At 38.1% G+C, this 12,601-nt stretch overlaps 4 protein-coding genes across 7 annotated transcripts in view; 2 read left to right on the forward strand and 2 right to left on the reverse strand.

Annotated features, from left to right (window-relative positions):
* LOC125769480 (uncharacterized) overlaps window positions 1-475 on the reverse strand; it is a 14,340-nt gene extending 13,865 nt beyond the window's left edge. Inside the window, exon 1 of the mRNA XM_049438212.1 lies at window positions 4-475. Within this exon, the coding sequence (XP_049294169.1) occupies window positions 4-406 (403 nt within the window). The 5' untranslated portion in view covers window positions 407-475. The remainder of the gene's footprint in view (window positions 1-3) is intronic.
* LOC125769708 (histone H4) overlaps window positions 1-12,601 on the forward strand; it is a 36,880-nt gene that overhangs the window by 13,274 nt on the left and 11,005 nt on the right. The window contains exon 2 of one of the 4 annotated variants that reach the window (XM_049438515.1): window positions 3,967-4,346. The exons of 2 other annotated variants lie outside the window; for them this stretch is intronic. The gene's annotated coding sequence lies outside the window, so the exon portion shown is untranslated. Of the gene's footprint in view, window positions 1-1,327; window positions 4,347-12,601 lie in introns of those variants that run through there. One more of the 4 variants, XM_049438516.1, reaches the window with a different exon arrangement.
* On the forward strand, window positions 456-4,346 carry LOC125769709 (histone H4). The gene has a single exon (XM_049438519.1). The coding sequence runs from the start codon at window positions 674-676 to the stop codon at window positions 983-985; it is 312 nt and encodes a 103-aa protein (XP_049294476.1). The 5' UTR covers window positions 456-673; the 3' UTR covers window positions 986-4,346.
* LOC125769715 (histone H2A-like) lies at window positions 4,470-12,584 on the reverse strand. The gene is made up of 2 exons (XM_049438524.1): window positions 12,333-12,584; window positions 4,470-4,984 (listed from the first exon to the last, which is right to left on the reverse strand). The coding sequence occupies exons 1-2, from the start codon at window positions 12,539-12,541 to the stop codon at window positions 4,804-4,806; spliced, it is 390 nt and encodes a 129-aa protein (XP_049294481.1). The 5' UTR covers window positions 12,542-12,584; the 3' UTR covers window positions 4,470-4,803.

Here is a 12,601-nt window from a genome sequence, read left to right on the forward strand (position 1 = left end):
CACGCTCTCCACGGATGCGGCGAGCCAGCTGGATGTCTTTCGGCATGATGGTGACGCGCTTTGCATGAATTGCGCACAGATTGGTGTCCTCGAACAGGCCGACCAGATACGCCTCGCTGGCCTCCTGCAGGGCCATCACGGCCGAGCTCTGGAAGCGCAGATCGGTCTTGAAGTCCTGGGCAATTTCACGAACCAGGCGCTGGAAGGGCAGCTTGCGGATCAGCAGCTCGGTCGATTTCTGGTAGCGACGGATCTCGCGCAGGGCTACGGTTCCCGGACGGTAACGATGCGGCTTCTTCACTCCTCCGGTGGCCGGAGCACTCTTGCGAGCAGCCTTGGTGGCCAGCTGCTTGCGAGGGGCCTTACCTCCGGTCGACTTACGGGCAGTTTGCTTGGTACGGGCCATTTCACTGGTTGGGTAGTGGAACGTGTAAAGACGTCTGGCTGCGTTGAAAGTATGCTTCAGAATAAGCTAGCTGAACAACAAAATCTCCCTTTTTATAACCTAGCTTCGCCTGCACACTCACATTCGCACAGCGCTCGTGTATGGAAACGCGTATGTGCATGTGCGTGCGCTCAGCTAAATGATATAAAAGAGTGGAAAATTGTGCGTAGCCCTGTTATAAATCGTGAACTTCTGAACAGTACGGTCGGTTAGCGCTTGACATCGAAAATGACTGGACGAGGAAAAGGAGGCAAAGGTCTGGGTAAAGGAGGAGCCAAGCGTCATCGCAAAGTGCTGCGTGATAACATCCAGGGCATCACCAAGCCGGCCATCCGTCGTCTGGCCCGCCGTGGAGGAGTGAAGCGTATCTCTGGCCTCATCTACGAAGAAACGCGTGGCGTGCTGAAAGTGTTCTTGGAAAATGTTATCCGCGATGCGGTCACCTATACCGAACACGCCAAGCGCAAGACCGTCACCGCGATGGATGTAGTGTACGCGCTGAAGCGTCAGGGTCGCACGCTGTACGGTTTCGGAGGTTAAGCCGCACCCACCAGCCAACGCAGATTTTGCCCTCATCTCAACGGTCCTTATCAGGACCACACATCCTTTGCGTCAAAATTCTTTTTCTTATGGTTTCGAATGTAAGTGCGTAAGATTCATTTGAGGTATTGAGAAACATTTTTACCTGATTGACATCATCCACCAAAGCGTTAGTCAAGCGCCTTGATTCGCGTGGTGTACATACATCACGCATTACGAAGAACATGCAGCCGAAGGCAGACAATACGGTGAAATCTCGTTTGTTTCTAAATAATAAATAAACTCACCGAAAGCTGTAAACCGAATTATAGCTCCATGGGTTCTCACCAGCAAGGAAATAAGGTACATGTTTTTTCCTCCAGCGGGCGTCACGTAGAAGTTCGTTGAGCCAAAAAGAAGAAGCCGATGAGCATCGCGTCGATTCTCCACCGCGTTCCAGTCCTGAAATGGTCGGTTCAGCCGTGTGCATGAGTGTGTGTCTGTATGTACGCGCTACGGATTGAGAATGTCTGAAGTGTGTAAAACGGGGAAATTTGTCTCTATTCCGTTTGCAACACTTTCAAAAATCGGCGTTTGTTAAGATGAAGCACGAAGCATTTCACAAATCCAGTATTTTTCAAGACTTACGAAAGATATTTCAACATATTTGTGTGTTTTACATGATTTACCAAATCCGAAAATTATCTAAAAATGGTACCTCTCTTTTTTGGCCTTGTCACATTAAAAAAAGAGCGTGAGCTGGAGCGAGAAGGAACACGGTTAAGAAAAATTCGCTTTAAAGTGGTAACTGATCAAACTGAACTTATCATATTCGGTTTATTTTTCATGAAACATGAAACATTCCATCAAATCAGTCTTTTCTAAGACTAACACACACGATATCGGAAAGATATTCGCTTTTGCCCTCCTAAGGAGTATTAAAATCGATCATTGTTTTTTCTCATACCTAAAAATCATGCGCATTTAACTTATTTTCCACCAGCACATAGCTATCCGAAAATTAAAATTCCCCCGCTGAAAATACCGTTAAGTGCGAGTATCCTCACACACGTAAGTTAGAGCGAGATGCAATTCCTTAGTGAAAATTCGCACTAATTTCTTAGCTGGAAAGAAGAACAATGGAAGGCACATTTCGTCCGTGGCTCGGTGTCCGTTTTAAAGCATGTTAAAATTTGTGCCCCCCCCGATTTCAAAACTTTGCAAATTCGTTCCTGTTTCTTACGCTAAACATAAAGCGTAACATAAAATCAGTCTTTCTTAAGGGTAAAATACACGATTTCGAAAAGATTTTCGGTTTTGACCTTTCAAAATTTATTAAAATTTATCGTGTATTTTTTCTTATGGCATAATCATGCGCATGTAACTTAATTTGTTCAAGCAAATATAATTTCACCCGATGAGAAATACCGTTAAGTGCAAGTGTACTCACACACCAACGCAACGAAAGAGAGCGCGTAAGTTAGAGCGAGATGCAATTCCTTAGTGAAAATTCGCACTAATTTCGTAGCTGGAGAGAAGGACAATGGAAGGCACATTTCGTCCGCGCTTGGGTGTCCGTTTTAAGGCATGTTAAAATTTGTGCCCCCCCGATTTCAAAACTTTACAAATTCGTTCCTGTTTCTTACGCTAAACATAAAGTGTAACATAAAATCAGTCTTTCTTAAGGCTACCACACACGATTTCGGAAAGATTTTCGCTTTAACCCTTTCAAAATTTATTAAATTTTGTCGCGTTTTTTTATTTAATAATCATGCGCATGTAACTTAATTTGCTCATATATACAACAAATATGTTTTGTTCCTTGCACGGTTTGAACATTGCTATTTGCACACGCAAAAGCATAAAACATTAGAAGAGTGGCAAAATTCGTTAGGTAAAACGTTTCTAGTAGTCTGGCAATCATTTTATCTAGGTATGTGTGTTCGGGATACTAAATACCGAGAGAGAGGACACGAACTCTGACACGACTTTGACCCGACTCTCACTCCAATATTAGTATTTCATTATGCAAGGAACCGAACGCAGCTCAGTCTACTTCGTACAGTCGATCGGTCCGGTTCTTTCGCGTTTAGTGGAGCTCACTAGTCCGTGTTTGTGTGTGTGTGTGCGTTTTAGTAATTCACAGTGAAGTGGTGTGTGTAGTGTGCAGTGAAAAGCTTAAACTGCGCCGCCCACACTTTTTGCGTTGCTTACCGTGATTTTTTCACTGTGGCACGAAATGCGTGTAGGATCATATTTTTTCCTACTATTTTAGTGTCCCTGAACAGTGCGTTTCCGGTGCGTTCACCGAAAGAGGGAGCGAGGAGTGCGTGCAGTGAATCCCGTCGGCCGGGAAGAAAAAAATTGCGCTCCTATATTTAAATAGTTGTTGTTGCTGCTGCTGCTGCTTCTTTTTATAATAATATGGAGCGGCTGCAGCGGTACGAAACCAGGCATCGGCGGTGGACAGGGACAGCGATTTTAGTGTCCCTGAATTGTGCGTGAGTGGCCTGGAAGTGCGTGGAATAAGTGCGTTTTCGGTGCGTTTCCGGTGCGTTAACCGGGAGAGGGGGCGAGGAGTGCGTGCAGTGAATCCCGTCGGCCGGGAAGAAAAAAATTGCGCTCCTATATTTAAATAGTTGTTGTTGCTGCTGCTGCTGCTTCTTTTTATAATAATATGGAGCGGCTGCAGCGGTACGAAACCAGGCATCGGCGGTGGACAGGGACAGCGATTTTAGTGTCCCTGAATTGTGCGTGAGTGGCCTGGAAGTGCGTGGAATAAGTGCGTTTTCGGTGCGTTTCCGGTGCGTTAACCGGGAGAGGGGGCGAGGAGTGCGTGCAGTGAATCCCGTCGGCCGGGAAGAAAAAAATGCGCTCCTATATTTAAATAGTTGTTGTTGCTGCTGCTGCTGCTTCTTTTTATTATAATATGGAGCGGCTGCAGCGGTACGAAACCGGGCATCGACGGTGAACAGGGACAGCGATCCGAAATCGTGATCGAGTGAAACTTCAGTGCAATTGGAATGTGAGTAGTGAGCAAAATAGTAAACATTGATTCGGAAGAAAAGTTTTTGTGCATGATTACGTGTACACACAATATTATCAAAAGGATCGTAATGAAAGTTCAAGTTTGCGTTTCTATCGTGATCAGTGAGCATCCTTCGGAAAAAAAACCCGAATAACAGTAAAATTGGTTCATCGAGGGAGCAACCGAAAGGAGAGAAGTGCATGCCGCGTACTGAAACAGGTAAGAGTAAATAATGTTTCTTTCGTATGGATTGTTTATGATGCTGTTGCTGCTGCTGATGACGAATGCGTTTTGAGATGGTTTCGCATACATTGGAATGCAATGGGCTCGGTGCATTCCAGAATAACGGTTTGTGATTTGTATTAAAAAAATCCATTTAAAAAAACATCGGTTCAAGGCCATGGATGCTACCTGCATAAGGCAGGTATCCATATTCCCTTACGATCGATGTAAATTATCTCTTGCTCATAGATTCGTCTCAGGTAAAAAACCAGGTAGACGACTCTATTTTTAAAGTTTCATCCATTGCTCCTTACAATAATGTGGGAGTTCACATACGGCACAGGTTTAAAATATGAACATTTTTCACTACGATTTGCCGCTGCTAGAGTCTTTGAACTCCTTTGACTTTGGAGTGCGCGTTAAGGATTTTCCTGCATTTCTCACTTTATTGGATTTACCTGCGGAATGAGAATGCGTTGGCAGTGGGCTCAGCAGAAATGGTCAAATGAAATCTTTAGCGAAATGATTTGTCGCCCTGAAAAGGACGGTTTTTGGCGGAAGATGGAATAAAGCTGGTTTCGCGATAGGCTTAGGCCTTCTTCTCGGTCTTCTTCGGCAGCAGCACGGCTTGGATGTTCGGCAACACACCACCCTGAGCAATGGTGACGCCGGACAGCAGCTTGTTCAATTCCTCATCGTTGCGGATGGCCAGCTGCAGATGACGCGGGATGATGCGCGTTTTCTTGTTGTCTCGGGCAGCTGTAGCATATCTGCTAAACATTAAAATAACCAACATATTGGAAATCTCAAATAACACATAAAAATTCAAAGTATAGAATCGGTTAACAAAATCGCGTTGGTCCTTTCCTATTTTCTTCTATTCTCATTCTGACACTTGACATAAAACACATGGCTAGGGTTTTACGTCCTTTCTAAACACATCTGTTTTGTCCCTTTCAAGTACCTGAAAGTTGACATATAAGAAGACCATTCATTACGTTGCATATGCAATACTTTCTCACGATGTGAATTGCACTTGAAAAGGATACCTAAGTTTCCATTCCGTACCCGCCTTCGCAAAGACCAACTCGACGCATGATTTATAGGCTAATGCGCATCAACCGAAAATTACAGAAATGCATTAGGAATTAGTACAAGCAAATAGAAACACAGAAATAGAAACATTCGATACATAAGCCGTTATGTAAAAACCATGTACACCTACACAACTCAGAGTATAAAATAAACCAAAATTGTTAGAACGCGGTCAGTCTCCAGAGATCGATCGTGAGTTGACAGTTGTCAAGGATCAGATTCAAAACTGGGATTCCAAACCAAATTCTTCGTGTTATTATTTCAAGAGCATCGAGAGTCCCCCTACCCAAGGTAAGGCCTCGATGACTCCAACGATCAAGAAAGAAACTTTACAGTGTAAGTAAAGTAAATTACAGTGTAAAGTCGAAGTCCGCTAAGTGGTAAAAGAGAACTAAACTTGTATATTACATGGCGACCGTGACCTCAATCGGCAATCTTTGAGAGGAAAATAAGTGAACGTGAAAAGTGAAAACCAGTAGACTCAAGAAGAAAAGTGTTGTGCTAAAATTCGGTGACAGTAAACACACGTGATTATTTTGAAAAAAAAGTGTTTTAAATAAAATGTGAATTATCACAAAAAAGCAATAATAAGAAAAACGCGTATTCTCGGCTATGCGAAACAGCATACGAATTATACAAAGTAATCCAAAGTTAATGGCAGTGCAAAATACAACTTTGCGTTTAATGGACGAAAATAATTCGGTTCATAATTGAGTTCCCGTAACCAACAGTAGCAGCAATTTATGAGGAAAGAATTCACGAGCTGGTGCGCGAAGCTATAACATTTAGAAGCGCGAACATAAACAATTCAGTAATGATCAGTGGTTTACGTCAAGTTTTAACACGGTGGATGGATTTCTTAAATAGTGAAAGTGAGCACATCCAGAGCCTCAGATGGTTTAAAGGTGAAGTGGAAGAGTAAGAACACAAAAAAAAAAAACAAAAAACTATAAGACATGATAACAGTTTTATCATCTAAAATAAATGAAAGTGCAAGTGAAAATAAGAGCAGAAAAAAAACAAAAAATAAAGATAAAAAAAAACAACAAGTGAAAAAGTGAAAAAAGCGAAATAAATAATGAACAAGTAAAAAAAAAAAAACAAAGAACAATAAGTGAAAAAAAACAACAAGGAAGGCGAGACCACGGTTCATATCTTTGACCGGCGGGATCCAAAGGAACAGGAGTTCCCAACCTGAAGAGACTACAAGTACCAGCGTCGCAGAATACAGGTTAAATTTATTTCAAGCATGAGATGGAACCCAATGTAAAAATATCATTTGAATTAGGTAAACTAAAACAAATACAAAACATAGTTAACATAGATAAACCAATTAGAGATCACGTACTAGAATACTACCAGAGAGATCTTTTAAAAATACGTGAAAATTTAGATCAAATTATTAAAACGCAAAAATTCGCAGAGGCACACATAATTGAAATTGAAGAAAGTTACAATTCAAGCTACAATACTATAGTACAGGCAATTAATACCCATCTGGAAAATAATAAAAAGCTCAAGTTAGAAGAAACAAAAACATCAACAAAACACCATAGAATTCAAGAAATAGCAAAAATGGCTGTATTCGATTTTAAAACTGCAAATTGTTTAGTATCCACATACGATGGTTCGGCTGAACATTATAACGCTTTTGAAGATTCAGTCCAAATATTAAAAGAAATAACCACACCAGATCAGGAGCAAATGTTAGTAAAATTCTTAAAATCAAAACTAACAGGTAAAGCTAGGGCCGGACTGCCAAATAATATAACATCCGTTAAAGATCTAATTGACAATATAAAAGGCAGATGTCAGGAAAGAGTTGATGCTAACAAAATTACATCAGAACTCAAGGCTATAAAAGCGAAAAATACTAAATCACTTTGCCAGGAAGTAGAACTCTTAACGGCAAAACTAAAAGTAATTTACTTGGAACAGCAGATACCAGAAAAAGTAGCAAATGACATGATTGTAAAACTAGGAATAGACACAATCATAGAAAAGGTCAACAACAGGGAAACGAAAACACTATTAAAAGCTGGCAAATTTAATAATATAGCGGAAGCCACTCAAAAAGTTGTCGAAAATGATAACACGACCGACACTCAAATCTTAACAATACACAGACATAATAACAACAATTACAAAAACAATTACCAAAGACCAAATTACAACCGCAACTACAATTATCAAGCACATAACCCACCCAGAAACCCACCCTTCAGGACCACTGGACAATACAATAATAATCAAGGATATCAAAACAGAAATTTACGAGAATATCCTCAAAGAAATAACAACAATTATACCCAACAGAACAACTCTTACAGAAATGAAAGACCTAGAATGGTAAATAGAAATCCGACATGGAGAGCTATTGGCAACAGAAATGTTCGTCTAGCTACAACAACAAATGATCAGGAAAGCAATTTTTTAGACCAAACAACAACTCAAAACGACACATATACACAATAAACCTTTCAGGTGCAGACTATGTAAAAATTAAATTACAAATTACAGACAATGAATATTGCACATTATTAGTTGATACAGGCGCTTCTGTATCTTTAATTAAAGCATGTAAAATAAAACAAAATACTAACATCAATACTAACAATTTAATTACATTAAGAGGAATTGCTAACAATCCAATTAGTACACTAGGTTCAACATATTCTCAAATTTACTTCAACAACACCACTATTAACCATAAATTTCACTTAGTCTCAAACGAAATAGATTTACATGTAGATGGAATATTAGGAAGAGATTTCTTCAAAACTTATAATTGCGATATATTATACCGAATGGAATCACTTTACCTAGTTCACAATGGCATAGAAGTATATCATCCGTTGGAAGATGGAGATATAGATGGAATCATCTTACCCGCACGAAGCGAGGTAATACGAAAAGTAAAACTATGTGAAATCACAGAAGATTCAATTGTTTTAGCTCAAGAAATCAAACCAGGAGTATTTTGTGGTAACACCATATTAAACAAAAACAATCAAGTATTAAAATTTATCAACACAAATGAAACAACAGAAATCATAAAACATAATGATTTTTATCCAAAAATTGAATTATTAAGAGACTATGAGGTACTAAAACACAATACAAAACAAAACGAAAACAAACAAAGAATCGACAATCTCTTAAGCAAAATTAATATCGAAAACGGCACTCTTTCAGATCAGGAAAAATTGAAACAAATTATTGCAGAATATAATGATTTATTTTGTTTAGAAAACGATCATGTTACGACAAATAATTTTTATACACAAAATATAGAATTAAAAGATAACATACCTACTTACATACCCAATTACAAACAAATTCACTCACAAACTGAAGAAATTAAAAACCAAGTAGAGAAAATGATTGAAAATGATATAATTGAACCATCAGTGTCATCTTATAATTCACCAATATTATTGGTACCGAAAAAATCAACAGATAGCACAAAGAAATGGAGATTAGTAGTTGACTTTAGACAACTAAACAAGAAAATACTACCCGACAAATTCCCATTACCAAGAATTGATACAATTCTAGACCAATTAGGGAGAGCAAAATATTTCAGTACATTGGATTTAATGGCAGGTTTTCATCAAATCCCGCTTGAACAAAATTCAAGGAAATATACTGCATTTTCTACTTCTACAGGGCATTATCAATATAAACGGATGCCTTTTGGACTAAATATTAGTCCCAATAGCTTTCAAAGAATGATGGCTATTGCTATGGCAGGTTTAACACCTGAACTAGCATTTGTATATATAGACGATATAATTGTTACTGGATGCAGTGCACAGCATCATATCAGTAACATGAAAAAAGTCTTTAATAGGTTAAGAAAATATAATCTTAAACTAAACCCGGAAAAATGTCATTTTTTCAAAACAGAAGTAACATATTTAGGGCATAAAATTACTGATAAAGGAATTTATCCAGATGATTCAAAATATGAATCAATAAAGAAATTCCCAATACCAACAAATGCAGACGAATCTCGACGGTTTGTGGCATTTTGCAATTATTATAGAAAATTCATAAAAGATTTTGCTAAAATAGCAAAACCGTTGAATAATTTAATTAAAAAGAATGTAAAATTCGAATGGACAAAAGAATGTCAAAATGCATTCGAAACGTTAAAACAAAATCTGCTATCACCAACCATATTAAAATTTCCGGATTTTACAAAGCAATTTATAATAACCACAGATGCTTCAGATATGGCTTGTGGAGCAGTATTATCACAAATAACAGATGGTAATGACCACCCAATAGCATTTGCCAGCAAAAGTTTCACTCCAGGTGAAAAGAACAAGCCAATAATCGAAAAAGAATTAACAGCAATACATTGGGCGATTGACTATTTCAAACCTTATGTATATGGCAGAAAATTCTTAGTACGAACAGATCATAGACCTTTAGTCTATCTGTTCGGTATGAAAAACCCAACTTCTAAACTCACAAGGATGAGACTAGATTTGGAAGAATTCGATTTTGACATTGAATTCCTAGCTGGAAAAGCAAATGTAACCGCTGATGCATTGTCACGAATAGTGATTAGCTCAGATAAACTAAAAGCATCAGTACCGAAACTAAAAACGGAAACAATACTTATGGTAAATACAAGAGCAATGACAAGAAACCAAGTATTGCAAAAGAAACAAGAAAAACAGACTGGGATTGATCACCCCACAGTCTGGGAAGCAAATAAAGCTTCAGAAGTGAAAAAACTTCTTAAAATAAAATCGGCCGTAACAAACAAAACTATTGAGCTCGTGGTATATAACCACAATTATAATAAAGCGCTAGGAATGACAAATATTCCACTAAATGAACATGCGAAGTCAAGCCAAACACTAGAGTTTGCGCTGCATCAAGTATGCCTAATCGCAAAGAAATATAACAGAAACAAGCTAGCTCTATCAACAAATGATAGCATATTCAAGTATTATTCCCTGCAGACAATCAAAGAAATAGCAAATAAAGCTATATCCGATAGTGAAATTGTCGTATATACTCCACCCAGGTGGATAGAATCGCAGGATGAGCAACTAAAGATAATCGCAGATTATCATGTGACCCCTTCGGGAGGACACATAGGCCAATATAGACTATATGGCAAGTTAAAGGAAAAATATAACTGGAAACACATGAAGACGGATATCCGCAAATTTGTACAAAAATGTAAAGCATGCATCACGAACAAAACGACAAGACATACAAAAGAAGAAACAGTTGTGACAACAACTCCTTCAAAACCATTCGACATCATATCAATTGACACTGTAGGACCACTTCCAAAAACTAACAAAAATAATAGATACGCAATAACAATTCAATGCGATTTAACAAAATATGTAGTAATAATACCAATATACAATAAAGAAGCTAACACAATAGCAAAAGCATTAATAGAAAACTTTATATTAACATTTGGAACATTCATTGAACTAAAATCTGATCAAGGACTAGAATACAATAATGAAATATTACATAAAATAGCAGAAATTTTAAAAATAAAACAAACTTTTAGTACAGCTTATCACCCACAAACTATAGGATCATTAGAACGAAACCATAGAAGCTTAAATGAATACTTACGAAGCTATACAAACGAACACCACAATGACTGGGACGAGTGGACAAAATTCTACGAATTTGTGTATAATACAACAGATCATACAGACACAAACTTCACACCATATGAATTAGTGTTTGGAAGAAAAGCAAACCTACCACAAGACATATATAAGACTAAACCAGACCCAGTTTACAACATCGAACAATATTATAATGAAATGAAATTCAAAATACAAAAATCAAATAACATTGCGAAACAAAATTTAATTAATTCAAAAATTAAACGTCAACAAATATTAAATAAAAATACCAATCCAATTAATATACAAATAGGTGATCAAATATTCTTGACAAACGAAAACAGGAAAAAGTTAGATCCACTTTATATAGGACCATTTACAGTAATAGAAATTCAGGAACCAAACTGTGTTATACAACATAACGCAACAAACAAAATAACTACAGTTCACAAAAACAGAGTAAAACCATTTAAATGAATAATGTCACGATTTCTTATCTAACATTATTCAAAAAGAAAGGAGGTGTAGCATAAATGCTAAACAGTATTTTTTTTCTCTTTTCTCAAGAATAATATTAATCATTCGCTACACACACTCATTCATAATATTATTCTCCTAAACGGGGAAGGTGTAGCATATCTGCTAAACATTAAAATAACCAACATATTGGAAATCTCAAATAACACATAAAAATTCAAAGTATAGAATCGGTTAACAAAATCGCGTTGGTCCTTTCCTATTTTCTTCTATTCTCATTCTGACACTTGACATAAAACACATGGCTAGGGTTTTACGTCCTTTCTAAACACATCTGTTTTGTCCCTTTCAAGTACCTGAAAGTTGACATATAAGAAGACCATTCATTACGTTGCATATGCAATACTTTCTCACGATGTGAATTGCACTTGAAAAGGATACCTAAGTTTCCATTCCGTACCCGCCTTCGCAAAGACCAACTCGACGCATGATTTATAGGCTAATGCGCATCAACCGAAAATTACAGAAATGCATTACGAATTAGTACAAGCAAATAGAAACACAGAAATAGAAACATTCGATACATAAGCCGTTATGTAAAAACCATGTACACCTACACAACTCAGAGTATAAAATAAACCAAAATTGTTAGAACGCGGTCAGTCTCCAGAGATCGATCGTGAGTTGACAGTTGTCAAGGATCAGATTCAAAACTGGGATTCCAAACCAAATTCTTCGTGTTATTATTTCAAGAGCATCGAGAGTCCCCCTACCCAAGGTAAGGCCTCGATGACTCCAACGATCAAGAAAGAAACTTTACAGTGTAAGTAAAGTAAATTACAGTCTAAAACAAGTAAAGTAGAAGTGAAGTGTTAATCAGAAGTCCGATAAGTATTGAATTGAAAGAATAAACATTTTATTATATTACACAGCGTTTCCTGCCAACTCGAGCACTTCAGCGGCCAAATATTCCATTACGGCAGCCAAATACACTGGTGCACCAGCACCGACGCGCTCGGCATAGTTGCCTTTGCGTAGCAGACGATGGATACGGCCAACTGGGAACTGCAGACCGGCACGGTTCGAGCGGGACTTTGCCTTTCCCTTAACTTTTCCTCCTTTGCCACGGCCAGACATGTTGATAGCTTGGATGCGTAAGAGAGTGCGTTCGCTACGATCTTCACTGTTGTGAGAACG

This window comes from Anopheles funestus, chromosome 3RL (assembly GCF_943734845.2).
Source record: "Anopheles funestus chromosome 3RL, idAnoFuneDA-416_04, whole genome shotgun sequence".
Lineage (NCBI taxonomy): Eukaryota > Metazoa > Arthropoda > Insecta > Diptera > Culicidae > Anopheles > Anopheles funestus.